The sequence below is a fragment of the Protopterus annectens genome, chromosome 16.part0 (assembly GCF_019279795.1).
Source record: "Protopterus annectens isolate FY-2018-M chromosome 16.part0, PAN1.0, whole genome shotgun sequence".
NCBI lineage: Eukaryota > Metazoa > Chordata > Ceratodontiformes > Protopteridae > Protopterus > Protopterus annectens.
The window spans coordinates 246397456-246425352 of NC_056750.1; the positions used below are offsets into that span (position 1 = coordinate 246397456).

General features: G+C 42.7%; 1 protein-coding gene across 1 annotated transcript in view; it reads left to right on the forward strand.

The window, feature by feature from the left end:
- The window catches only part of PSME2 (proteasome activator subunit 2), a 126313-nt gene that overhangs the window by 67534 nt on the left and 30882 nt on the right, over window positions 1-27897 (forward strand). The window contains exons 6-7 of the mRNA XM_044058891.1: window positions 2851-2948; window positions 15331-15399. Coding sequence (XP_043914826.1) covers window positions 2851-2948; window positions 15331-15399 — 167 coding nt within the window. The remainder of the gene's footprint in view (window positions 1-2850; window positions 2949-15330; window positions 15400-27897) is intronic.

The following is a 27897-nucleotide window of genomic DNA, read 5'->3' on the forward strand; positions in this document are numbered from 1 at the left end:
CCGCACAGTGATTGGCAGCGGAGTTTTACGGTGTCGAGTTGCCAGCCCGGCACCCAACCTTCCACAGAAGGCACACTCACACGCACACCTAGGGCCAATTTAGAGTGTCCAATCCACCTGCAGCATGTCTTTGGGATGTGGGAGGAGGACATGCAGACTGCACCCCAGCCGAGGATCGAACCAGAGAACCTCTTGCTGTGAGGCGGCAATGCTAACCTCTGCACCCGTTAAGCTGTGTGAAATGCATGTTATTCAAAGTGAGCTTAATTTAATAAAGTAGGAATGAAAAGCATGTTGATGCCAAACTAATTCTGTCATTTTATGCCAAGAAGAAAAGTTTCACTCCCTGTTGTGATGTTTGTTTACGCAGTTTCTGTGGCACTAAGCAGGTTCTGACTGGACTTCAGGCAGGTTCCAGTAAGATAATGTGGTCTGCATTTAACAGAAACTGTTGAAAGGAGGTTATTTATAGACTACAGGAAATAGAGCTTTAATTGTACTGCTAGACCTATGTTGTCACAGGTCAAGAAACTGATGCTTGTGCTTACAAATTAGACGTCAAACAAAAAAGTCACTGAAAACTTTCTTTGGTAGATTACGTTGTGAAGTAGCTGACTCCAAATCCAGCTCCAGACAAGTGAAGTATCCCAGCGTTCAGTCCTGGGACCGCTCTTGTTTGGCATCTACTTCTCTGAAGTTCAGGCCAACACTAAGGAACTCTGGCTAACAAAGTTCGCAGATGACTGCAAACTGGGAGCCATTATTGAATCCCCAAATTATATGGATATTTTACAAAAGGGCCTTACAGAAACAGATGCTTGGTGCCAGAGACGTGGGCTCAAGCTCAATGCCAAGAAATGTATAGTTATCCCCTTTGGTAAAAAAACATGTACCTGTGAATTACCACATAGGTGGTAGTACACTAAACACCGAAAGTGTGATAAGAGACTTGGGGACACAGGAGGACAGTGGTCTCACCTTCGATAACCACATCGCCACAACAGTCAGGGAATCCTTCTGTGTGTCGCACCTCATCACTAAGGGATTTTCATCCAGAAAAAAAGGAGGTCATTGTCCCACTGTACTCATCCCTCATTAGACCCATTATGAAATACAATGCCCCATTTGGTATGTACCTCTCAAGACCTCTGCAATAACTGGAAAGGCTGCAAAAATACCTCACTAAAAGAATCACAGACCTAAAGCAGATGCCCTATGCTGACCATCTAAAAAAAACTCCAGCTATACTCTGTCGCATATCGTCTACTCAGAGGTGATCTCTTCTTAACATATAAGGCCATGTCAAACCCAGAGATGTTGGACATGCTACTCAATGAAATCCCAATCCCTCAGAGTCATATGCTCCAGGGATCTAAACCTTGTCATCACAATGAAAAAAACATGCTGGAGGGATAGGTTCCTGATCCAGAGACTCCCCAGACTCCGGAATAGGCTGCTCATACATGTCAAGCAGAGTGCCTCTTTGGTCCTCTTCAAAAGGAACCTTGATGATTGGATGGGAGATAGGAAATTCACCCCGGTGATCATGTCAGTCGCCCTGCTAGACAGGGGTCCAGGAAAGTAAATATTGTGGGAAGAAATAGCCAGGGAACTGTTATGGCTAGGCTTGTATAGGCCCTAGGCCTGATAGCCTAATACCAACCTATGAACCTGTGAACCATTTTCTTTCAGCACAAGAGCACTGCAGTCTCTGGTCCCTTCCACCATACATATACAGTGTTATAAATCTGTGAAAAGCATTATTAAAATGCATCTTGCTCCCCTCGGCTTCCCATTTTGTCTAGCTCCCTCCTTCAAGGAGGGAAGTAATTCAGTGGTGTGGAAAAGCATGCCACAGGAAGTGCTTGTGCATATCCCAAAACTAGGAAGCCCAGCTGCCATGAATAACAACTGTCTGTGAAAAAAAGTCAGTCTGATATGTTGAATAAATTAGCAGTGTTTGCTAGTTGAGTGAGATTTCCTAGTATTGTTTGTCTAGTACATATGTTGACATACAGATACAGATTATTCTCCATTGCTGAACCCAGTCACAGGATATGGATTGTTATGAATGTTTTTATGTCTGTACAGTTACTAAGATATTAACCAAACATAAATATTTGGGTACATGTTGCACCATATCAAAAAAAATGGAATTGCATCAGAAAGCATATTTACAGCATAAATACAGCCATATTCCATCTGAAGAAATTATATTTCTGCTCCAAGCAGGCATTTCATATTTTGTACTGTATTACTGACCATAAAATTGATATAGCAAAGTTACAGACAAAAAGGGTGAATCAAAGTGAGCCAGAAAGTAAACGTGCAATAAGGTGCTGTCAAACGGATAACAATACTTGACCTGAAAAAGACTTGGTCTTTTTTGACTGATCTTTGCTCTGGCAGTACATTTAACAAGTCGATACTAAATCCATTCCCCTTAAAGTGAGTTCTCTGAAGTTATCCTCTGTATTTGATGTCAGTATTATGAGTATTTCTGAATTGGAGACGTAATGCAGTCTGTTTGCTGCTTGTTAAAACATATCATCATACATCAATTTGGAGAGCAAGAAGATAAGCCTTTATCAGGATGTGAATCTCCAACCTCTTGAATGGGTATGAACGCGTAATGCTGTTACATTTTTCTTTCAACCTTTTCCTGACGATATCAGTGTTTGAATGTACAGCCTTTCTAATAGTAGAGACCATTTACACGTTATGTAATGGGTAGTGAGTTTCACTTTCATTCCAGTATTACTTTGCACTGTTCTTCTCTTCTACAGATATCTGCTTCACAAATGAGATACTAACATGCATTATTCCCTCCTTTATTCTGCCTTTGCACAGCTCCCAAATGTCCATTTATTAAAGGCAACGAGAAGATACTTGCACTGTTGAATCGTGTGAAGCCTGAAGTCCGAATACTCAAAGAGAAATGCATAATGGTAAGTTGTGCATTCATGTGAACAGAAAGAAGGTGAAACATGTTTGAGACCAGCCAAGAAAGAACAGAGTACTATACCTCTGTATATATATATATATATATCCCCATGTAGTACAGTCCAGAGCTTATCTAAATGATCCTGTCTTGGTTTGTGATTTTATTTTCAGCTGTACTGCGTGGCTGCAAGCAATAGTGAATGCGATGTAAAGGAATTTCAGCTTTTGTGTAACTTTCACGCATTGTACGATCAACAACTTCACTGTACTTAATTTTTAGTTGTGTATCATTTGTGTGTCTTTTCTCAAAGGAGTTTATTTAAGTAATCTTTGAATTCTGTGGTAACTGACTTTGATTATTTTTTTCTTTTAGAATTCTGTATTCATTTGCAGATGACTATGGATTCCTTAAATGAATATGCCGTTAGTGATTTGCTAAAGCACAAACATCTTGTACATTGTGCTAAATGCTATGTATATTTAAAGGGAACACCCAATAACACTGGGGATCTGTGTTCTTCATGTCAAATGTAGGGTGATTTGCTTACCGTTATTAGAAATAGAGCTAGACTTACTGATGATGATTGTACTTGTGCGATTGGCACAGCTTGGAGAACTGTTGTTGAATGTATTGATGACTACTGATGAGGTAAGTAATGTTAAGGCAAATTAAAAATAGAACACATTTAGGAAAGGAAGTTGTCTGCAAAGATTGCTCAACCACTAATAAACAAGATAATACCACTGACTACTTTGGAATTCTGGATAAAAGTATTTAGCAATCTGAGGATTCAGAGTATACTGAAGAAAATAAAAAAAGAACGGAAGGAAGGTCACAACAAATAACAAGGAAGAAACAGAAACTGATAAATGTCTGTAAAAAGGGACCCTACTTTATGCAACACAAAGATTACAGAGAATAACACTTATCTGTCAGAAAACCTTCGGTCTACAAAACAAGGCACAATTTTTCCAAAAGAGAAGGTAGAGACAAAGGACAGGTGAAAAGGAACAAATCAAGAACTGATCTGGAAGGACTGAAGAACAATATTGTAAGAAAAGAAAAAAAACAAGAGAAAGATGTTGATAACATGGCTGAAGCCGTGGATGTACAAAGCCAGCTAGATGAGAAATGTATGCTTGCAAATGTAATAAGCAATGAAAACAGTCAGATTAATAAGACTAATGGTGATGATGATTATGCCTTTATAATAATTGCTAGAGCAGATATTATTGAATTAGATGTTGGAGATTCTTCAGATCTGGTCAAATACTCTTGTAATTGTAGATTTATTTATTAGAGGAACTGATACTTATAGAGAAGATAATGAACATCAAAAGTGTTATGCTTGCCAGGAGCAAAAATAGGGGATGTGAGACAGGCCTTAGAATGCCTTAATGTAAGGAAGTACGGATCTGTTTTTATTCATGTCTGTACAAATGATCTCATCCACAAGGACTCTTTGACTGTTAGTAGAGAACTTACAGTACAGATTTTAGGCTGTATTCACAAATCGTATACAAAAAGGAGAGTCAGGTCACTGTGAATGAAAAATGTTTTACAGTAAATACTTGCATGAAAAAATGTCCCGTTTAAAAAAAAAAAAAAAATGATCATGTGTAGAACATCTGAGCCTAATTTTTGGGCACATGTGTCCAGACAGTATGTCATGCACTTGTCAAGATCAGAGAAGATAATTTTTGCAGCAGATATTTCACAATATTTGACTAACACAAGGCAGGATTTTTGCCAGGTCGAAAATTTAACAGTTCACAGATAGCAGCAATTGATGCATCTCTGATGGTTGTTAATGCCAGAAGCATTAATAATAGTGTTATTGGAAAACTTACTTCATTCCAAAAAGACTGATGTTATTGTTTGTGAAACATGATTAACGAACAATGACTGGAAACCAGTTCTGTCAGGGTATAAATGTTTTTACTGTAACAGGCATTCTAACAAAAAATCGTGTGTAGATGTTATGATAGGGATTAAAGATGGTTATAAAACCTGTGATTATTACATGTTCAATGGTACCCAATACAGTAGTTTGTGTAATTGTGTCAATAAAAACAACCCTCAAACATATAACATTTATTGGACTGGAAAGACCACCAAAGTCAAGTGTTGATGACCTGGAGGTATTCATACATTTCTTGCATGAAATGCAGAAGGAAGAATAATAGTGGCTAGGGACTTAAATTTACCATAAACAGATTGGAGTAATGATTCAGCAATATTAGTGAGAAAATTATTCACAAAGTGTGTTCAGGAACAGCAATAGAGTCAGATTGTAAAAAAAGTTTACCATGGAAGAGAAGATACCAGACATTGTTTGTTCCTAAAGAAATTACTGTTGCATCATGTCAAGTTTTACCACTGTTGATGTGTAGTGATCATGGGGTTATAAAGGTTAATTTGTTGCTAGATAATTCTGCCAAACTGAAATCTAAACCAATGCACAGAAGATTAATAACGAATTATATGGAAGCAAAACAGTCACCGTGTAAAACTAATCAGAATGATACATTCAGTGTGGAAAATCTGCAAATGGAATGTTTTGAAAGAGAACTTGAGTGCAAAAAATAAAAAAAAAAAGTTTTATCAGGATTTTCAAACAATGTCAGGAGGCTGCATTTCCATAAAAAACAGATACTTGATTAAGGTGAGAGAGAGAAAAAATATAAGAAATGGAAAACGGGTCCAAACACAACTTTGAAAAGTGAAGTAAAAAATCTGGACAGCCCAATTAAACATAGTGTGAGACAAGATCAAGAAGGTAGGAGTAAAGACATACAAATTGATAAATTGTGTCTAGAGTCTAAAATTTATTCTCCGACACGGCAGATTATAGATATATTTACGAAATCTTGTGCATAGCAGTTTGGCTGCACAAAGAGGGTGATAAATTCTCCTAGTGACATCCAAGTAACCTCAGATACTGAAATCAGATTAGATTATATTATAAATTCTCCTAGTGACATCCAAGTAACCTCAGATACTGAAATCAGATTAGATTATATTGAAAAAGAACAACATCTGGATCCAAAGAAAGCACAGGGAGGAAACAGAATTGGTAATAATGGCCTGACAACACTTCAACAAGAACTTATAGTACCATAATTTACTAGGCTGTGTAAATAGGGGAGATCCCTCAAGACTGGAGACATGTACTAGTTAAAACCTGTCTTATAAGGGGAGGAGGACAAACCTAGAGTCATACAAACCATTAAGTCTACTATTCATACTGTGGACAAATAATGGGGAAGGTAATATTGAATAAGTTAATGTCAGAATTGGAAAGGTTGGGACTTGAAACTAGTTATCAGCATGCATATGTTGAGACTAGATCTATTACCACTTGGTAACATGATGTTCTATAACAATGACAACTGTGAATAAAACATAGTCCTGTAATGTAACTTATATAGATTAAGATTAACTTCAGCATTTGATGTGGTCATACACAAAACACTGATCAGTAAATTGGAACACTAGGTATTGATGTACTCTTGATAAGATGGATAGCTGAGAAATGGGACATGGCAAGTGTCATACAGTAATACAGACAGGTGAAATTTGAGGTTATAGACAGGGTGTCCCACAGGGCTCTGTCCTAGGCCGTACTTGTTTAGACTGCATCTTTCAATTCTGTGAGGTGTTCTATAGTCTGTATGCAGATGACTTGAAATTGGGTAAACTGATTACATGTGTTACAGATAGTGTATGTCTGCAAAATAACTTAACTAAATTGACCATTTGGGCACAGGAGAATAATATGCTGATAAATACGTCAAAAACAAAGCATATGAGATTTGGGAGCCTTAAATTGTAAGGTGAATATTTAATACAGCACATAGTGACTGAAACTGTAGAGTCATTTAAGGACCTTAGTATATGGATAGATGCAGCTTTGAGTTTTTCCAAACATATCAACCAGTTAGTTAATGATTGCTACAGAACTATAGGGTGTATAAAAAGATTTATGAAGTCTAGGAAATCAAAAATGATGAAGTCCTTGCTAGTTACATTACACCCAAACTTGACTATGGAATAACAATATGGAAACCTAAGAAAACATACATGAGTAAACTGGAAATAGTACAGTGAAAATATACTGAGGGTATTCATGGATGTGAAAATTTAAGTTTTATGAAAGACTACAATTTCTGATCTTGTATAGCATTCCATATAAATATTTAATTTAAGAGAAGACCCTATTCAAGTATGTAAGGCATGTAGAGACAGCAAGTCGTAGAGAATCATCAGACAACCTATGTGTAAGATTCTGTAGGAAGGAGAAGTGCACTAACTGATTCTCTGAGAGAGCAGCTAATGCATGGAATAGACTACCAAATTACATTAAAGCAAGCAGTAATTTAGATATTTTTAAGAACAGTCTGGGTATTTATTATGGGAGCAACTGTTTTGGTATGTTGGCAAGCTAGAAGGGTATTAATGCCCTTGAAATATTTGTAAACATGTATGTATGTATGTACACCTGAAGTTATATCAGGAGAAGGTTTGACAGGCTCACATGAGTATTTTCCAGCAGGAGGTCATTGCAGTCAAACTGGTAAGCATCTGCGTTTTCTACCCTTACTATATATGAGCCTAAACTCTCTTCTGTGGTGCAAACTGTAGTCAGCTGAGCTTTAGCACTGGTTCTTCAAGGACATGTTCTTAATCGAGACAGCGCATTGCATATTGAGAAGCAGTGCAATGCCTGCAGCTATACAAGGACATCTGCAGAGATATCCATAATATCCATGTAACAGTATTCACTGTGTAGAATGATGAATTACTTGTGTTTTTCTAGTGTTATGTACAAACATGGACAGAGATGCACACATTTTTGACATGTAAACATGACTGTCACAAATGTGGATCTGAAGTAGTTTACTTCATTTGTCTTCAAGTGGGTCCTTGGATCAACATTGGATCCAACACGGCCACATTTTCCAGCTATGGCTCTGAGCCATGCTCCTTCCCATACCCATAATGCCCCTGTCCCCCTTCTCCCTTCAGATCTTGTTTGCTGTCCGAGAGGAAGCAGCATGGTCCGAGCTCCAGTGAGATAGTGGTGTTCTTTGAACAGTAATTTTTATTTACCATTTTTGGCTTTTTCTCTCTCTGTCTTATACTTCTAATCTATCTATACCTTCTTGGGGTTCTCCATAGCGATTTTCTTGTAGGCTTTTCAATCTGTCCTTTCCTTGGTGTGTGTGTGTGTGTGTGTGTGTGTGTGTGTGTGTGTGTGTGTGTGTGTGTGTGTGTGTGTGTGTGTGTGTGTGTGTGTTTCTTTTGGGCCGGCTGAGGCCTAGCAGATGCCCCAAAGCCAGGTTTTAAAAGGTGCATAGAGTGTGGCTATAAGCTTTCCCCGGCAGATGGCCATACTCTGTGAGTGGTTTGTTTGGGGGTGGCTCACCTCCCGTCCCCCTGTCCTATTTGTGCTGGGTTTAACCCCAGAGCACACAGGCGGACAAACTGATCGTTAAGGGCCTGTTGCCCTCCTCTGCTGGAACTGAGGTCCCACCTTCCCCTGTTAAAAAAGCAGCGGCTGCTGCTTCGTCTTCCTCTGCCTCTAGGACTCATCCTCCCACCAAGAGGGCCGGGGAAGGGGATAAAGCCAAGAAGGACTGGCCTCGCAAGTGCTCCCTTGACCGCTTGTCGAAGGCCAGCCCCCTGCCAAAGGTTAAGCCTGTTTCCAGGCCTGTGACACCTCGGCTCAGGTCCGCTAGGTTCTCCCCTGAGCCCGAGGTTCAAATTAGCCGGTTGCCCCCTAGGCCCTCTCCCCACCGGCTTTCCCAGCCCACTTCGGTGGCATCCTCCTGTTCTACCTGGAGCCTATCTGAAGCAGAGATGGACAAGATGATGGGGGAGGTTTATCCGCACTCAAATCCAGGTGGGGGTCTTGCCAGGGTCTTCTCCCACCAGAGCGGGTGCCTTCCAGCCAGTATTTAGGCCTATCACTCCTTCTCCGATTTGACCTGCAGTTTCGGAGTTGTTGGATCCAAGGACTGTCAGAGTCGAGGGGTCAGTGCCGATGGTACCCTGTACCTTGATGCTGGCCCAGTGCCTTGAGTGTGTCGGATCCGACTAGATCGGATTCGAGCTCTGGGAGCCGTAGTCTCTGGGTCAGATCCGAGGGAGTGCTCTCTGATCTGAGCTTGTTGGAGAGTAGCATTCCCCTCGGCATCTCGACTCCGACTCACCGGTCAGATCAGGGGGGAGTGGCGTCCACTAGTTCAGCCCAGGAGGTCCATTCTCCCTCGGCATTTGACGTTGTGGAGAGGGTTCTCGTAGGGTCGAGGCCTCTGACTGTTTTGTCTTTGGAGTCCATCCAGACCTCTCTGGCCTTGAGTGCAGGTCCAACCATCTTGGCCTCTCAGGGACAGCCTGTAGCCATAGTGCCCCAGGACATTCTGGCCTTGGAACAACCCGCTTACAAGACCTCCCCAGATAGTCCCCGAGGAGCCTCCCCACAAGCATACATGTAAAAGGAGGCACTTGGACTCTCCTCCAGAGTCCCTCACCAAAGACACAGACCTGGATGGAGGGGAAGGTTCCCCAAGATCACCCCCCCCCCCGAGGATGTCTCCTTTGGAGATGTCATAGAGATCTTCTGCCAAAGAGGGGGGGTAGTCTGCCCCAAACCCAAACTCTGAGTCTGTGTTTCTGGAGGCATTTGGCTCGGGCCTGTCTATCTCTTGGGTGACCCCACCTGCTGATCCACTCGCGAAGTTGATAACATCTAGGGCGTGGAAGGAGACTGACACCATAGAGCCAATATTCAAGCAGCCGGACAAGGTTTTAAACCCCCTCCCACAGACAAGTTACACTGGCACAAGGGGTCCCCTGTAGATGCTATGCTGGTGGCGGTGGCCACAAAGAAGGAACACACCCAGGAGAGTTCCACGATCCATCCGCCTGACCGAGAGTCGAGAACATTGGATCATTTTGGGAAGCGAGTTTATGCTTTAGCGACCTTCTGTGTGAGGGAGCTGAACTACATGGTGCATGTTATTTGACTCCACAGAGATCTGGTCAAGGAAGTCACAGAGTCAACCCCAGGGTCCATGTCGACAGAGGACAGGAAGATGTTCGATGCACAAATGGCCACCCTACAATCTGTAGCCAACACGTCTATGTATTTGCTCTCCCATGCCACGGAGAGAACCGAATGGGCGGTGGGGTCAGGCATTGCCATCCAGTGCCACGCCTGGCTCCGCTTATGTCAGTTCTCGGAGCCCTTCAAGGCATCTTTTACCAATGCCCCTTATGATGGTTCTTCCCTTTTTGGGAAGACTGTCAGGGAGACTTTGGTCCAGAGTGAGAAAGACGGGAAGACGGTGTCTGCCGTCGGGATCCACTTCTCACCGCCTCAAAGGTCCTTTTCCAGGAACCAACAAGGCCAGAAGATGTGGTTTATTCCAGGTTCTTTTTGGTGCCAAAAAAGATGGGGGACCTCAGACCAATATTGGATCTGTCCAAATTGAACCTGTCAATAACCAAGACAAAATTCCAGATGGTCACCATTCAATCTATCCTGCCTTATCTGCAAGACTGAGACTGGATGTGCTCAGTCGACCTCTAGGGTGTGTGCTATCACATCAAGATGGACAGCTGCTCCCGGAGATTCCTTCGCTTCTGGCTGGGAGTCAGTCATTAGCAATTTCGAGCCCCCATTTGGTCTCACCACAACCCCCCCCCCCGGGTGTTTACCAAGGTAATGGCAGTAGTAATGGCTCACCTGAGGCTTCAGGGCATTCAGGTGTTTTCGTACCTGGATGATTGGCTCGTTAATGCCCCTCAGAGCATCTGCTATGTCAGGCCAGGGACTCCTTCCTTCAGCTAGCCAACAAGTTGGGCATTATGATCAGTCTGAACAAGTCTGCTCTTCACCCGGCTCAGATTCTAGATTTCATTGGGGTACGGCTGGACACAATACAATCAGCTTGAGGTTACACATCTTACACATTCTTCAGACCCATTTACCAACAGCCAAAGCAGTGTTAAGGGCTCTAGGTTCTATGGTGGCCATGATAAATCTTCTTCCCATAGTGGCATTCATACGAGAGTACTGCAGTGGACATTGGCAGTTCAGTGATCACTGTTAGACCTTCCTTTGTCTTTTCCAGTGAGAATTTCTACAGCATGCAGCGACTCCCTTTGGTGGTGGATTAAGTCCCCGCATCTCCTCAAGGGACGTCCTTTTCAACCTCCTTTACCCCAAACCACGGTGACCACGAACACCTCCCTACTAGGGTGGGGACACTGCTCAGGAAGGACAGTCCAAGGCATGTGGTCCCCTTCTGAGACCTATCTGCACATCAGTGTTCTAGAGATGAGAGCGGTTCTTCTTGCATTGCAGGCCATCCATGCTCATCTTCCTCTGGGAATGATTGCCGTTCAGGTGGACAATATGTCAGTGGTCTGGTATATCAACAAACAAGGAGGAACCAGATCTTATCCCTGTTGTCGAGAGGCCATGAGAGTGTGGGAATGGGCAATCTCCACCGGCCATTTTCTGGTGGCAACGCACATCCCAGGACGGTCCAACATTATAGCAGACAGGTTCAGCAGATCTATCCTGATGCGTTATAAGTGGTCTCTGAAGCCTTCAGTAGCGGAACAGATCTTCCTAGAGTGGGGTCATCCTTGCTCTGATCTCTTCGCATCTCCTTCCAATGCAAAATGCAGAGAGTTTTTTGCTCTGAACCCCCTGCCAGGGGAAGCCCCCAGAGACTCTCTGATTCATGCTTGGCCTCCCTGGCTTCTTTATGCATATCCTCCTCTTCCCCTCATGTCAAAGTTTCTACAGAAAGCCCGAAGGCTGGGGAGCACTGTGATCCTCATTGCCACATTCTGGCTTTGCCCTTTATTCCCTTATTCAGGTCTCATCTAGTTGTTCCACCATGGACCTTAGATCTGGTCCCGGATCTGCTTTCACATCCCTTGGGGATTCCTCATCCAGATCTGGACAGTCTGAAGCTCACTGCTTGGCTGCTCTGGTTCCCATGATTTTTAGGACTCCGGTCTGTCATCTCCTGTCAAGTCCATTCTGGTGGCGGCTCATAAATCATCCACTATAAAAGTTTATCACAGTAAATGGAAATGGTTTTCCATATGAGCCATTCAGAGGTCTTTGGATCCTTTTACTGCATCGCTTTTGGCGGTTTTAGATTTTCTAGCTAATATTTTTCATCAGGGCGCTAGTTCCTCAATGGTGAAAGTCCAACTAGCTGCCATTTCTAATTTTCATGTTGTGGTAAACATGTCTTCATTGGCTTTCTCTAAACTTTGTAAAATCTTTCTCAAAGGTGCTTTTCTTCTCAGACCCCCGGTTAAGGATCCGACTCCTCCATGGGACCTCACTTTGTTGTTGCAGACATTGGTTTCTCCTCCCTTTGAGCCTGCAGCATCTGTGGATTTACAATTTTTGACCTGGAAAACTGCCTTCTTGTTTGGCGTCAGTCTGTTAGAAAGGTTCCGGAGCTTCAAGCTTGTTCTATCAAAGTCCCTTACTTGATCTTCACAAAGATAGTGTCACTACGCACTAACCCATCTTTCCTTCCCAAGGTAGCTTCAGAAGCCCATATAAATCAGATTATTAATTTACCAGTATTTTTTACGAACTACCAGAACAAAGGGGAATACAAATTACATTTACTGGATGCACATAAGCAGTTGAGGTTTTATCTGCACAGGACTAAACCTTTCCGCAAGTCTGATCAGCTTTTTGTGTCCTATACCAAGGCCTTCTTAGGTAAACCTGTCTCAAAAGTGACTATTGCTGGCTGGATTTTACAATGCATTGGTTGGGCTTACTCAGAGGTTTGTCTCTTCTAGGAAAAGTGAAGGCTTATTCTACCCGATCTATGGCTACGTCAGTGTCCTTTTGGTCTAGGGTCTCTTTGGATGATATTTGTTCAGCTGCTACTTGGGCCTCATCTCACACCTTTATTTCTCATTATAAACTGGATTTGGTCTGTAGGAGTAGAGCATCCTTTGGCTCTGCAGTGCCCCGGAATATCCTTCCATGAGGGCCTCCCAAGAGTTGGGTAGCTGGGGACTCTGTCCCACAGGATGAAGAACTAATGAAGTAAACTACTTCAGATAAAGAAGTTAACTACTCACTGTAATGTTCCATCTGAGTAGTTCTACTTCATTTTTCTTCAACTGTCCTCCCCCCTCCTTCCCCCTAACCTTATCCTTTGGGATATGACATGTCCTTTGTACTGAACAGTTATTGTTGGGATCTTTGGTTCTATCAGGGCTAAAGTTCTTTTGTAATGTTTGTGTTGGAGGATAAGGTGTCATTGGGTCGGGTCTCTGATACCTGTTAGCCAGCAAACTCGATCTGAAGGGAGACAGGGGTATTATGGGTAAGGGAAGGAGCATGGAGCTCGGAGCCGTAGCTGGAAAATGCGGCTGTGTCGGATCTTATGTGGATCCGAGGGCCCACAGGTTGAAGACAAATGAAGTAGAACTACTCCGATGGAACGTTATGGTGAGTACATTTCTGATTAGCTAGGAGCACTAATTATCCTTTTGTGAGACAGCACACCCCAGAACCTTAGCAAGCTCCAAGGGTTGTGCCATATTTTGTTCCGATTATAGCCTGGTCAGTAAAATAGTGACGTGGATGGACTTATCAAGGCCAATTGCCTTAATGACTAGGCTTGAACAGGAATCAAATTAAAAGAACATATATATATATATATATATATATATATATATATATATATATATATACATACATATACACATATATATATATATATATATATATATATATATATATATATATATATATATATATATATACTATATCTTTTACTAAAAACACAAGAAGCATTTAATAAAGTCGAGTCTTGGTTTCTTCAACGCTGTCTTCTACTTAACCCCAAAAAAACGAAGCTCCTACTATTTTCACCAACCCAAAAGCACACCCTTACTGATTTCACTGTCTTATCAAAAAATGGTACTCGCATACAACCTGACTTAACAAAACTATTAGGGGTTACTATTGACAACCACCTTACTTTCAATGAGCATATCAATAATACTGTAAATATAGTCAACAAAAAATGGGTGCCCTATACAGAATTAAGCCATTCCTCACTCCTTTAGCTAAAACAAGTATCGCCCACTCCCACTTTATCTCCTCACTTCTATATGCTTCTACTATCTATACTCACCTTTCAAAAAGCAATCTCTCTAAACTGGTTAAATCTTATAATAGCATTGCTAGATTTGCCACTGGACGACCATTTAGAACACACCATTGCCAGAATCTATCTCAACTAGGCTGGCTTGAATTTCAAAATCTACTTGAGTTTAACCAAGTTACATTGGCCCACAAAATACTTTACCAACCAAAGAAGACCCCAAGTCTATCTACCCTTGTTACTCCCTACCTGAATCTTAAATCCCTGCGCTCCTCAAACTTCTTATCTCCTCCAGCAAATCCAACAACAGAGCAGGCGATGCTCTCTTCTCTAATGTAGTTGGGAAAAAATGGAACCTTCTTCCTCCTGATCTTACCTCTATTTCCTCTCTAACGAACTTCAAACCAAAACTTAAAATATACCTAAAAAAATACTGGCTTTGTCCTAGTTGTAATCCTGACTAACTTCTGCCTTAAGCAATTTATGTTATACCCACTTTTTTTCTTTTATCCTTCAACTTCAGACTTCTATGTCAGCGAAATCCTTAAACTCAGTCTTTCGAATTTTATTAGAAAATTAGATTTCTCAAAGTCTATTCTTGCTGATATTTTTTTCCTCACAATATATGAACAAGGTTCTTTTCTATAATATTATAACTCCTAGTTCTTCATTTTCTCTTTCTTTCTTTTTCTTTTCCTTGCTTTCTACTTATTCAAGGTTTGAAAAATGTTAAAGATTTCTCTTATTTTTTGTCAATGTTATGCTTAGATGTTTAAGTTAGTATTAACAAATTGTACAAATTGGAGCTTATCTCCCCGGGCCTCTACTGAAAATGGATATTCATCCAGTTGGACTAGACCGGTTAACAAATGTAAAATATATATATATATAAAATAGTAATCCAATATTATTTGTTTTGCCTTCCAGTGTGATATCCTGTTTATTTTATCATCCTGGTTACCACTTCAATATTTTTGAAAAGTGTGTTATCTAATAGTTAACTCCTAGAATACCAGTTTAGAGGCTATATTACTCGGATCCATTTGTATAGCTGTTGGTTTCAGCAGAGCATTTTACTATTTCTTTAAAAGTTTCTGTAGTACAGAGGGTGAGAGAACAGGAAGACAGGATGTTATAAGAAGAACAAAGAGAAGTGCTTGTGCATATATTGGGACAATGAGCTGCCTGAGCTTCTGTTTTTTTCTTTTCCAGATCACCACATGGATCCAGCATTTAATTCCCAAGATTGAGGATGGCAATGACTTTGGTGTTGCAATTCAGGTATGTGGAACAAATAATCACTTAACTGCTTGGAATTGTAAACCTTTTTATGCATGTTATGATGCAAAGGAATTTAAAAAATATTCCTGTTGGAATGCATTAGTGTAGTGGCAACCACTGCATTATTTGCACGGAGCCCAGATTCATGGCTTCAGCTGACTAGACAAAACTGGATGGTCAGTGCTTGGCACATTCTTCAAGCTGCACAACGTAGCCCAAAGAGAGAGCACAGTACATGTATGTAAAGCCTGCCCCTGGGATGCAGTTGAGTAATTTTAGATACAGGAGTGTATACTAGTACCGTGAGACTGCTCCCCCAAAGTAAGCACCTCAAGCTAAGCTGCTGTGAATTCTAAGATAACATTCCAGTTTCCTTCATTTGACTGGACATTAGAGAGTTTCATTTGACTGGACATTAGAGAGTTTAACAGCAAGGAGAAACAGAATGTAGACAGAATCTGATTGTAGGAGAGGCTGGTATCACAACATAAAACAGTGAGAGGGATCTCACATTGAGAAGTTTCGGTTCATGATTTTGCTTGCTGACGATAGATTTTGTCATTAATATGTAGTACTGCCAAAGACCAAGATCTGAGAGTCATTGCAGCAAAAAATAAATCTGAGCTGTACAGTGAGATAAGGATTATTAATTTTATTAATTTTATTAAGCATGCAGGTGAACAGAACCATGGAGACCCATTTCAGCCATGACCTAATGTACAGTACAATAAAGTGGAAAAATTACTTTATAAAAAATTATACAGTAAGATAGAAAAACAAAAAAAGAAAAAAGTGTTGAGGACAAGTTGTAAAAGCCATATTTGCTTAATTATACAACTATGATTCACTATTGCACTACGCACAACTCCTTGGACTGCAGAGAAAGTCTTGCCTCATCAAGACAAACCTTGGATGAAAACGATGCAAAAAGTACAGTTTTGTACCTACCATAAATGTAGATGTTCGAGGATTCCATTGCTGCAGTCCTTACTATTGGGTATAGTCCGCATCCAGTCGGCCCGAATACCAGAGTATAGGTCAGGGCGAGGGTACTAATGCGCATGACCGCCATATCCTCAGTCTTTTCTTGCCCCAGATGTCAGAAGACCCTAAAAAGACAAGGCCCAAAATACCTGCACCAAAACATGAACAATATATACAAAAATATAAGCAGGTAAACTCACCTACACAACCACCCCTAAACACAGAGGGGAAGGAGGGAGGGTATGGACTGCAGCAATGGAAACATCTACATTTATGGTAGGTACAAAACTGTACTATGTTCTTCTTTCCATTGCTGCAGTCCTTACTATTGGGTAGAATCCCAAAGCAGAGGTAAGGGAGGCTGGCAAATCATAAAGAAGCAGGAGCTGACAACATGCCTTGCAAAACAGCTGTGGCAAAACCAGCCCTAGACTTAGAGTAGATAGGAAGGTGATAATGCTTAGAGAAAGTATGCACTGAACTCCAAGTAGCTGCTTCCAAAATATCCTTAGTTGCCACCCCCTGTAGAAATGTTGTTGAAGTGGCAGTAGCCCTAGTGGAATGAGGCCTAATCCTAGCTGGAACCTCCTTGCCATGATGGGAATAACAAAATGCAATGCAAAAGCCAATCCACCTAGAAATAGTTTGTTTAGACACAGGCTTGCCCTGCGAACTCAAAGCAAAAGAAACAAACAACTGCTGAGACTGCCTAAAATCCTTAGTCCTGCTTAAGTAATAACGCAATTGCCTGTGTACATCTAAAGTATGCAAAATCTTTTCCCCTTTATTTTGGGGGACTGCATAAAAAGTAGGCAAATGAATAGTTTGGTTTAAAGCCACACTAGAAACCACCTTAGGCATAAAGGAAGGATTAAATGATACCCTATCCTTATGGAAAATCAAAAGGGCTCGACTGCCATAAGGGCCTGCAACTCAGACACCCTTCTTGCAGAAGTAATAGCCAACAAAAAAGCAGTCTTCCATGACAAATATTTCAATTCAGCAGTAGCCGCAGGCTCAAAAGGTTGTAGAGTAAGTTTTTCCAATACAAAATTGAGATCCCAAGCAGGAGTAGGAGCTCTACGTGGGGGCCTTATATTTTTTGCCCCTCTAAGAAACTGCTTGAACAAAGGATGCGAAAACAATGGTGGGTCACAATCATAGTGAGCTGAGATTGCTGCAGCATGAATCTTAATGGAAGAGAAGGACAGACCCTTGTCCAGTAACTCAGTAAGATATTGAAGAGCCATACTCAAATTAGGCTCAGAAATCTCCAAATTCTTTGCTTTACTCCAAAATAAAAATCTCTTCCATTTTGCTGCGTACACTTTCCTTGTACTAGGTCCTAATCACATTTAAAACTTGTTGAGGAAGTTGAGACCTGCTGTGTTTCAACACAGAATATGCCAGGCTGTCAGATGAAGAGAGTGAAGCTTGACATTGAGCAGATGACCGTCCTGCTGGGATAACAGATGGAATCAAAGGTTAAGGCCATGGAGGCTTCTTTACCAGACTCCGTAGTAGAGGGTACCAGTGTTGCCAAGGCCAATCTGGAGCTATCAAAATCATCCTTGGCCTGTCCTGTCTGACCTTTAACAGTACCTTTGGAAGAAGAGGCAGAGGTGGAAAGGCATACACATGAAGGTTTGTCCAACTGAAAGACAGAGCATCCACTTTCCAAGCTGTGTGATGAAACCCCTTTGTGCAAAACTGTGGCAGCTGGTGGTTTAGTGGAGAAGCGAACAGATCTATGTCTGGAGTTCCCCATGACACTGTCAATTTCTGAAATACATGAAGATCCAGTTTCCACTTGTGGGGATCCATGATTTGTCTGCTTAACACATCTGCTAAGGAGTTCTGTGCTCCTGGCAGAAACCTTGCCTGAAGAGTTAGGTGCAAGCGTGCGCAGTCTCCCATAAAATCATCGCTTGCCTGCATAGTGGTTAAGAATGTGTTCCCCCTTGTTTGTTGAAGTACCACATGACAGTTGTGTTGTCTGTTAGAATCAACACCTGCCCTGGAAGAAGTAACTCCTTGAAAGCCAGCAATGCGAACTGGACTGCTAACATCTCCTTCATGTTGATATGTAGATGCTGTAGTCTGGCAGGCCACTTGTCTTGTATCCACTTTCCATTTAGATGAGCTCCCCAAGCAATGGCTGAGGCATCTGTCGGTAAAATCTGACTTCTGGCCGGGTCACAGAGAGTCCCTCGTTTAGGTGACATTCCTGAGCCCACCACAAAAATTCCCTTTGAAGGCAAGGTATTATTTGAATGACAGTGTCTAAATCCTGGCAGTGCTGTGTCCATACATTTTTGAGATACCATTGTAACTTCCTCATATGCAGTTTGGCATTGGGAAGCACCAGAATACAAGATGCCATGAACCCTAATGCTTGAAGGACTGTCTCTGCAGTCAGCACGGACTGATGAGATAGTTGATGGAAGTAAAGGATAGACTCTTTTGTTTGTCCGGGTTAAAAGGCCATCTCTGCTGTATTCAGTCTCACACCCAGAAAGCACATGTCTTGAGAGGGTACTAGACTGGACTTTATTTCGTTCACAGAATACCCTAGGCATCTTAGCACTGCTATAAGATATTCCAGATGCTGTAGAAGGTCTTCCTTTTCTTGAGCCAGAATCAGGCAGTCGCCAAATAAGGATAGATTTGAAGTCCTTGTAGCCTGAAGTAAGCTATCACTGGAGCCAGAACCTTTGTGAATACTCTGGGCAGTAGATAAGCCAAAGGGCAATGCAGAGAACTGATAATGAGAATCTCCAGCTCGAAACCGCAGATACTTCCTGTAACTTAGCCTGATAGGCACATGAAGGTAAGCTTCCTTGAGATCTAAAGTTACCATCCAGTGATCTTTGCCCAGCAGGGGTAAAAGCTGTTGTAACGTCAACATCTTGAACTTGGGAATGTCCAGATAAGTGTTGAGGAGAGATAAATCCAAAAGCAGTCTCCACGTGTACCCCTTTTGGTACTAGGAACATGCGAAAATAAAATCCTAGGCCCCTTTCTGATACAGGGACTGGCTGAATGATGTCCAACACCCATCTGTCTTGAGTAATTAAATCCCAATTTTCTTTGAAAAGAGACAGTCAGGAGCTGCCAGACGAGAATCTACTGGCAGCTGAAAAGGCAGGTCATTGGGTCTGTTTACGAAAGGACTGACCCCTGCCCTCACCAGAAGTCTGAGCACGTGAACTCCTGTTCTAGGCCTAAAAGAACCTTGAGCCCTGCCCCTACCACGCCTAGACCTACCCCTAGACTGGGAATCATAAGCAGGATATGTCCACCCCTTAGCAGGCCAATTTCTACTAAACTTCGCTGGCTGTACCTGCAAAAAATCTTTAACAGTTTGCATAGACTTAGCTTTGTCCTCCATTTTCTTTAAAACTGCTTCCACAGGTGAACCAAACAACACATCAGACTGTAAAGGAGCATCCAAAATCCTTGTCTTAACATGCTCAGCCAAATTTTGATCCCTCAACCAGGCATGCCTGCGAAGAACAGAACTAGTGGCAGCCACCCTCGAGAAGGCCTGCACAGCATCAAAACCACATTGCAAAGAATGCTTGCCCACTTGTTCAGACACATAAACTAAATCCAGCAAGTCTTTACAATCAATACCTTCCGCCAAAGCATCCACCTTAGATTTTAATTGTGAAAGGAGATAATTTTGATATTTCAGCATGTGAAACTGACAATTCAACGCCTCATGGCTAGAGTGGAAGAAGTATACACTTTCTTACCCCACCTATCTAACGCCCTTGCCTCTTTGTCAGTGGGAACAGGATTGTTAACCACAGAGGCCTTAACACCCTTAGGCCCCTGAGAAACAGTTTCTGGGTCCGCCCTAGGACTCTTAAACAAATACTTATGAGCTTGCACCCTATAGTACCTATCAGGTTTAACAGGAGCAGGAGGCAAAGAATCAGGGTTCAGGGAGGCCTCTGCAAAAACATCTTCCACCACATTCAACACAGGAGGTATAGCTAAGGGCCTATGCTGGGGTAAAACAAGAATTCCCTAAGCCTCTTCCTGAATCAGAGTAATCCTGGCCTTCCCATTTAAAGTGCTCCCTCATGGAATGCAGAGTCTCTGAAAATGAAAAATCCTCAGGAGGAGAAGCCAAGGAGTGGCATCATCCACATCAGAATCAGAATAATGAGGATACTCCTGCAAATCTTCCGCAAGAAGACTCAGAAGCCCCTGAACCCTGTTCAAAACTGTCAAACTCTGATTCCACTCTAGGCCTCTTATCAGGAGGGCCCATAGAACCTCTAATCATAGTAATCAAATCTTCTGCCATTTTAAGCATATGTTTCTTAGGCACAGAACCCGAAGGCTAGGAGAAGCCCCTACTGAAGCTGAAGTTGGCCTACCTCTAAAGAAGTTTTGGCAACAGAAGGAGAGGCTCTAACTACTTTGGGAAGAGAGGGAAGAATAGTTACCTGAGAAGCCCCTCAGCCTGGCCTGCCTCCTGAGAGGGTACATCCTGTAACAGTAAAGTTTCTGCCTGAGACTCCATAGAAACTCCTGGCAAAACCTCTGGCTCCACTGATAAAGAACCGACGTCCGGGACTGCCGGTTCATCAACCCTAGGCTTCGCTGTTTTGTCCTTGCGCTTCTTGAAGCGGCGCCGGAGCATCCGACGGCATTTTATAATTGCAACGCTTCCCAAACACTAATCTGGCACAGTCTAACCTCCTCTTAATAGTGCGTTTGTTAAACCTAGCACAAGAGCGGCAACCAACAACGCCGTGCTCAGGCCCTAAACAAGGTATACACAATGTATGGTAATCCCTATGAGGTATTTGTTTCCCACAAGAAATACAGTTATTCACTTTTCTGACATCCGGTTAAATACTGAGGCAAGAAAAACCAAAATGTTCCCAACGGGTACTTAGCCAACTCTGATTCGGTCTGAAACAAATATTTCAGAACGCCAACCTGCACTCGCAAAACTGCTTCTGCATCGGACCACGCGGCAAAAAAGACTGAGGATATGACGCCGGTCATGCGCATTAGTACCCTGACGTACTGACGTCAGTCTAATGCGCCCTGACCGACGTCAGCCTTATACTCTGGTATTCGGGCCGACTGGATGCGGACTATACCCAATAGTAAGGACTGCAGCAATGGAAAACGAAGAACATCAACTATAAAGCCAAAAACCTGAAGTGCCAATCTGAAGCATTTATTAAGATGTCATATGACATCTCTGTAACCTCATGGGCACAGCCACAATCTCCTTCATTGAAAAGGTGCAGTTTTTAGTTCATAGGTGCATAGGTGTGTACTAGGCTAATGGCCCTGGAACCTTTACAAGCCTAGCCCATAGGATTACCCTGGCATCGTGCCACCCAGCCTTAGTGCCTCTGTCAAGTAGAGCCACTGGAGTGATCCCCGGAGTTAATTTTCTATTTCTCATCCACTCATCAGGATCTCTCTTGAAGAGGGCCAGTGAGGTGCTCTGCTTGACATGTATGGGAAGTCTATTCCATAGCATGGGCAGTCCCTGGGTTATGAACCTGTTCCTCCAGCATGTTCTGTTGATTGTGGTAGTGAGGTTGAGGTCTCTGGAGCATGTGGTGTGGAGGGATTGTAATTTGTTTAGATGTAACATTTCTAACGGAGCTAGGTCAGACATGGCTTTGTAAGTCAAGCAGAGATCACCTCCAAGTAGGCGATATGAGACAGAGAATAGTTGGAGTTTTTTGAGTCTGTCCATATAGGACAAGTGTTTAAGGCCTAGGATCCTCTTTGTGAGGTACTTTTGCGGCCTCTCCAGTAGTTGCAGGTGGCTAGTGAGGTACATGCCAAATGGGGCACAGTACTCGATAACTGGCCTAATGAAGGAAGAGTGGAGGGAAACTATGACCTCTTTCTTTCTGGATGCAAAACCCTTAGTAATGAGATGTGCCACATAGAAGGACTTTCTGACCACAGTGGCAACGTGGTGGTCAAAAGAGAGGTTGCTGTCAACCTGTGTTCCCAGATCTCTTATCACGCCTTCTGTGTTTAGTGGACTACCATCAATGTGGTAATTCAAGGGAACCGGGTTTTTTCCAAAGGGGGATGAAGACACATTTTTTGGCATTGAGCTTAAGGCCATGGTTCTGACACCAGTCGTTGGTCTTATTGAGGCCTTTCTGTAGGATGTCAGCATCACTTGTGGAGTTAATAGCTCCCAGCTTGCAATCATCTGTGAACTTTGTCAGCCAGAGTCCCTTTGTGTTGACTTGGACTTCAGAGAAGTAGATACCAAACAGGAGAGGACCCAGGACCGAACCCTGTGGGACTCCACTCATGACTGGTTGGCGGTCTGACTTGAAGTCAGCTACTTTCACATTGTGGGTTCTATCTGTGAGCCAGTTTGCAATCCACCTAGTGATATAGGGGTTGATGCCTAGCTTAGTGAGTTTTTCTATGATTCCTGAGTGGGGAATGGTATCAAAGGCCTTGGCCAGATCAAGGTAGGCTGTATGAACCACCTTACCTTCATCCACAGCTCTGGTGACTGACTCAAGTCAACCAAGTTGAGCAGGCATGATCTACCCTTCACAAAACCAAGCTGCGTGGGATACAGAGTTTGGAGATTCCCTATATCCTTGGGGATCCTTGAGGTACATGCCAAATGGGGCACAGTACATGGGTCCATGATGATGCATTCCATAGCTTTACATATCAGACTCTTCAGGCTAATGGGGGTGATAGTTCCCAGGGTCTGTAGTTGCTTCTCCTTTGTGGAGATGGATGACTGTAGCAGTGTGCCATTTGGTAGGGACAAAGCCTGAGGTGAGGCTATGATTGAACAGGGCACACAGGTGAGGTGCCAGTTCACTCTGTAGTTCATGTAGAACACAGCCAGGGATACTGTCAGGTCCCATAGAAGCTGTATTCTTGGCCTTGGACAGTGCTGTTTTAACCTGTGCAGCAGTAATACTGGGTGCCTGACAATATACTGGTATTGTGATTGGTCCTGGGGTGGGGGGTAAAGTTAGCACTGAATCTGTTCGCCAGTATATTTGCAATATCTGTTGGCTCGGTATAGGAGATACCATTGTGCAGTAGCTCAGAGCAAATCTGGGTATTGCCATGGAGATTCTTTACATAACTGTAGAAGGCCTTGTGGTTGTCTTTACTATCTGCTGCAATTCTTTTTCATAGCTAGCTTTAGAGGATTTGATGAGGGATCTCAACCTTTTGTTGAGGCTGATAAGGGAGTCTTTCCAGTCTTCACGTTATTCCGCATCAGTTTCCTCCTCCTGTTGTAAAGTTTGTTTATGGCATGGAACCACCAGATTGGCTTCCTTTTTTTGAGGAGAGCGTCTTAGTTCTGTTGGGTATGGCGATATCCATGCATTTGTGTACGTGTTTGTACAGTCCATTAGTGTATGATATGGTGGTCATGCAACTATTCTTCATTTGCATGGGTTCCGTGAAGTTAGCCACCTCTGTTTTTAGGAGCCCAAAGTTATCTTTGGAGAAGTTTTTCATGGTGGTTACCTTTGGGGGGGTGGATTTCCAAGGTGATTAGCTTGTGATCGGATCTAACCAAGGAGGAGTTGACTATTGGTGTGGAGCAACAGTTGCCCATGTTAGTAATGACCAGGTCAAGGATGCTGCTACGTCTAGTGGGGGTTAATAAAGAGTTGGCCCAGGACATTGGAATTAATGAATTCCAGAAAGCGTTGGGCAAGTGTATTGGTACAAGTAGTTTTCCCAGTTAATGGAGGGGTAGTTGAAGTCGCCCAGCATGAGAGTGTTAGGTTGGACCCTAATATTCTCCAGGGTGCTTTGAAATGTGGAGTGTGAATCTTGGGACATGGCTGGGGACCTATAGCAGGCTATGACCTGAATCGCTGTCTTACCCAGTGTTAGCTGCACCTGAAGTATCTCAGATGCATTATGTTGGGCTACCAGTCTGGAGGTGTGCACATCCTTTATGAATATGGAGACACCACTGCCTTTGGTCCAAATTCTGGGGCTGAAAGGTGTGGAATGAGTTGTAGCCTGGTAGTGCAGGGGTGCTTTCTGCTGTCTTGAACCAGGTCTCTGTTACAGCACAAATGTTGATGTTCTCCATTTTAAGGAGTACTTCAAGCGAGTGCATTTTGAGATTTAGACTTCTAGCATTGAGCAGCATGACCCTCAAATTGCATTTGTTTGTAGCTGTTACAGTGGTAATTTGGTCTTTGGAACACCACCTAAATAAGGCACTATAGGGGTGGCAAGAGCCTTGGCCAGTATCCGGAACCCCAGGGGTGACAGATGCAGGCCATCTCTGGCAAAGCACCGAGGTCTGTCTATCATGTCATCCCAGGCAGACAGATACTGGATCCCCTTAGAATGACACCAGAAACTTAGCCAATTGTTGAAATCAGTCATTTTCTGCTTGTACTATGGTATCATTCTGGGTGATGGTAGGATGCTGCTCAGGGCTAGGGTCATACCCACCTGGGCTACATAATCCGAGAGTTCCTCCATGTGTCTTTTCATGTACTCCAGGGAGGTACGTCTCGGGTCATTCACACCCACATTTACAATGACATAGTTGTTGAGGGACCTGATTGCGTGCATTATGTGGCGGATCCTGGCACCTGACAGGCAGCTGACTTGTTACTTTCTCCTTATTCAACCTAGTGAGGGGGACATCAGTGTGCCTCACTATCGAGTCACCTATGACTAGTGTGCTGGGCATGCTGTTTTGCCTCAGGGGCTTTGGTTGAGTGGCACATTGTTTAGGAGAGTTATGTGTCTCGTGATTAGTGTTGTGATGTGGTGGTCAAGTGCATTTCTGCCTTGGAGATCTCTGCTGTTTGGTTAGATTTTTAATAAGAGCCTCCACAAAGGTGGGTGTGTGGTTTGTGTTTTTATGTGAAGGCAATGCTGGTATGTGTTCTGGAGGGCTATGTGTTCCATGTGGTGCAAGTGTTGACCTTCTCCTCTTGACCAGCTATTCCGGTCTTGGCTGGAGAGTGCGTGGCTTTCAATTTGGATATATAAGTGCATCTCTCACAAGGCTGAGTGTTGGGGGATAAGAGGAGAGGGTTGTCAGTGTACATGAGGCAGTTGCTACATTGCCTCAGGATGCCCAAGTTCACCAGGTTAACAGGGGAAAAATCACAGGGAACTGACCTTTAGACATGCCTGGAGGGATGGGCATTAAGTACTGGAGCTGTTCCTTGTAGAATGTTTAGTGCTGGTAGCACTTTTGTGTACTACAATAATTGCTACAAGAAGTATGGTGAAGTGCTAAACTAACAAGCTAGTAAAAGTGCAGGAGAAGAGAGAACTAGCAGATCTAAGGGAAAAATTGAAGAACAGACTTTGGCACTGCTCAGAAGCTTACAAACAATCCTGGATACAGCAAATATGTATCTGGACTAGGTTAGTTACAGGAAAGGTGGGAAACAAGCACAGATTTGGGCTTTTAAACCAGAAAGTTGAAAGAGATGGAGAAACAGATCAAATGGTCACAATTTCTGGGCCAAAAACCACTCCTGTTGTGGTAGATAGGCTACCTAGTGCTTATCACTCCCACTGATAAGCTAGAAGGCTTCTGTCCAACACAGAAGGCTTGGGGGGGCTCAGAAGCTTACCAACAGTCCCAGATGCAGCAACTCTGTATCTGGACTAGACTAGTTACAGGAAAGGTGGGAAACAAGTGCAAATGCGGGCTTTTAAACCAGAAAGTTGAAAGAGATGGAAAAAATGCCGAAATGGCCAGTAATCTACAAGTTTTGGGCCAGGAACCACTCCTCTTGTGATAGGCTACCTATTACTTATCACTCCCACTGGCAAGCTATAAGGTTTCTCTCCAACACAGAAAGGCTTGGGGACTCAGAAGCTTACACACCGTCCTGGATACAGCAAATCTGTACCTGGACTATGCTAGTTACAGGAAAGGCGGGAAACGAGCGCAAACGCAGTCTTTTAAAACCAGAAAGTTGAAAGAGATGGAAAACTACCCAAACGGCCAATAAACTACAATTTCTGGGCCAGAAACCACTCCTCTTGTGGTAGATAGGCTACCTAGTACTTACCACTCTCACTGATAAGCTAGAAGGCTTCCTTCCGACACAGAAAGGCTTTGGGGGCTCAGAAGCTTACAAAGAGTCCTGGATACGGCAATAGAAAATACCGCTGGCCCTTATTCGTGCAGTTAAAAAAAATATGCTATTCAATAAGAAAAAGAATATGCTCTTCGGGTCACGGCCTACCCGTGGCACTTATTGATGCGGTTAAAATATTTTACAAAAAGAGCGCAAGCTATGTCTCTGTGCTAGTTCTTTTTGTTATTGACTAAAACATTTTTAACCACATAAGTGCCAAGGGTGTTTTCTGTCTTATTTTATTTGGCACTTTCTAAGTGAAGTGGAATGGGTGAAGGATAACTATCCAGTCTGTGATAAGTTTGCTCATGATGGGTAGACTGTTGATACAAGCTGGGATTAAATTGCAGATCATTTGATAGATGAACAAGCCACTTTTGTCTTATCTTTAAGTGTATTTGTCTTCATGTATTGCCAAGTTTTTCGTCTTAATTTTAAATGCTTGCCATCATTCATTGTTTGTATGTACCCCACTTTGTTTGCAAGTTGCATGGCTATGATAAACAAAAAGACACCTTGAAATCACTTCCTACCCCCTCACCCACCCCAACTTTCTCAGTGCTGAAATAATTTTGTCCTGGAAATCGGCAACCACAAGAGCATATGCATCACTGCCATCTCTATCACTCCTGGAAACAGCATCCCATTACTAGAAGAAATCCTGTATTGGATCTCTCATAATGTCAACAAGGAAACCATCATCATAGTTGACGTTACTTAGACTACCTTCGTATCAGCTTTGACTCCCCACACTCTCCATCAATCTCTTTGGTTTTACCCAAGTTATCACTACTGCTACTTGAATAGACAAATGCAGTAATGGGGAGTCTACATTAGACTAGATCCTTACCACCACCCCTAACAAAATGAACACTGCTGGCTGCCTACCCACTCAGCACCATCAGTGACAATCTACTGACCTTTTCTACGAGAGTCTAATCATACAATCATACACATAAACACACAATCTGTAGTAATGTGCATACACTCTCCTCCTTCAGTAATGACACTTTCATTAGCTGTCTCAACACTTTCATTAGCTGTCTCAACAAATACAACTGGGATATTCTAAAATACTTAGCCCTGGATGACACCGTAACTCATTTCAACAACACATTCCTTAACATATTAAATGAACTAGCTCCCATCAGATCAAAATGAATCAAATCCAGCCTTGCCCCAGGGCTCACAGGAGAAACAAGGCAACTCGTGTTAAACAGAGATAAAGGTTGGAAAGCATGGTCTACTGAAAAAACACCACAAAAAATGGCAGTATTTTAGACAGCTTAGAAGCCTTTCCAAAAAAAAAAATCAGGTCAGATGAAACTAAATATTTTTTCAAGCTCCAAGACAACCACTAGCAGGACCCCAATCTTTTCTGGAACAC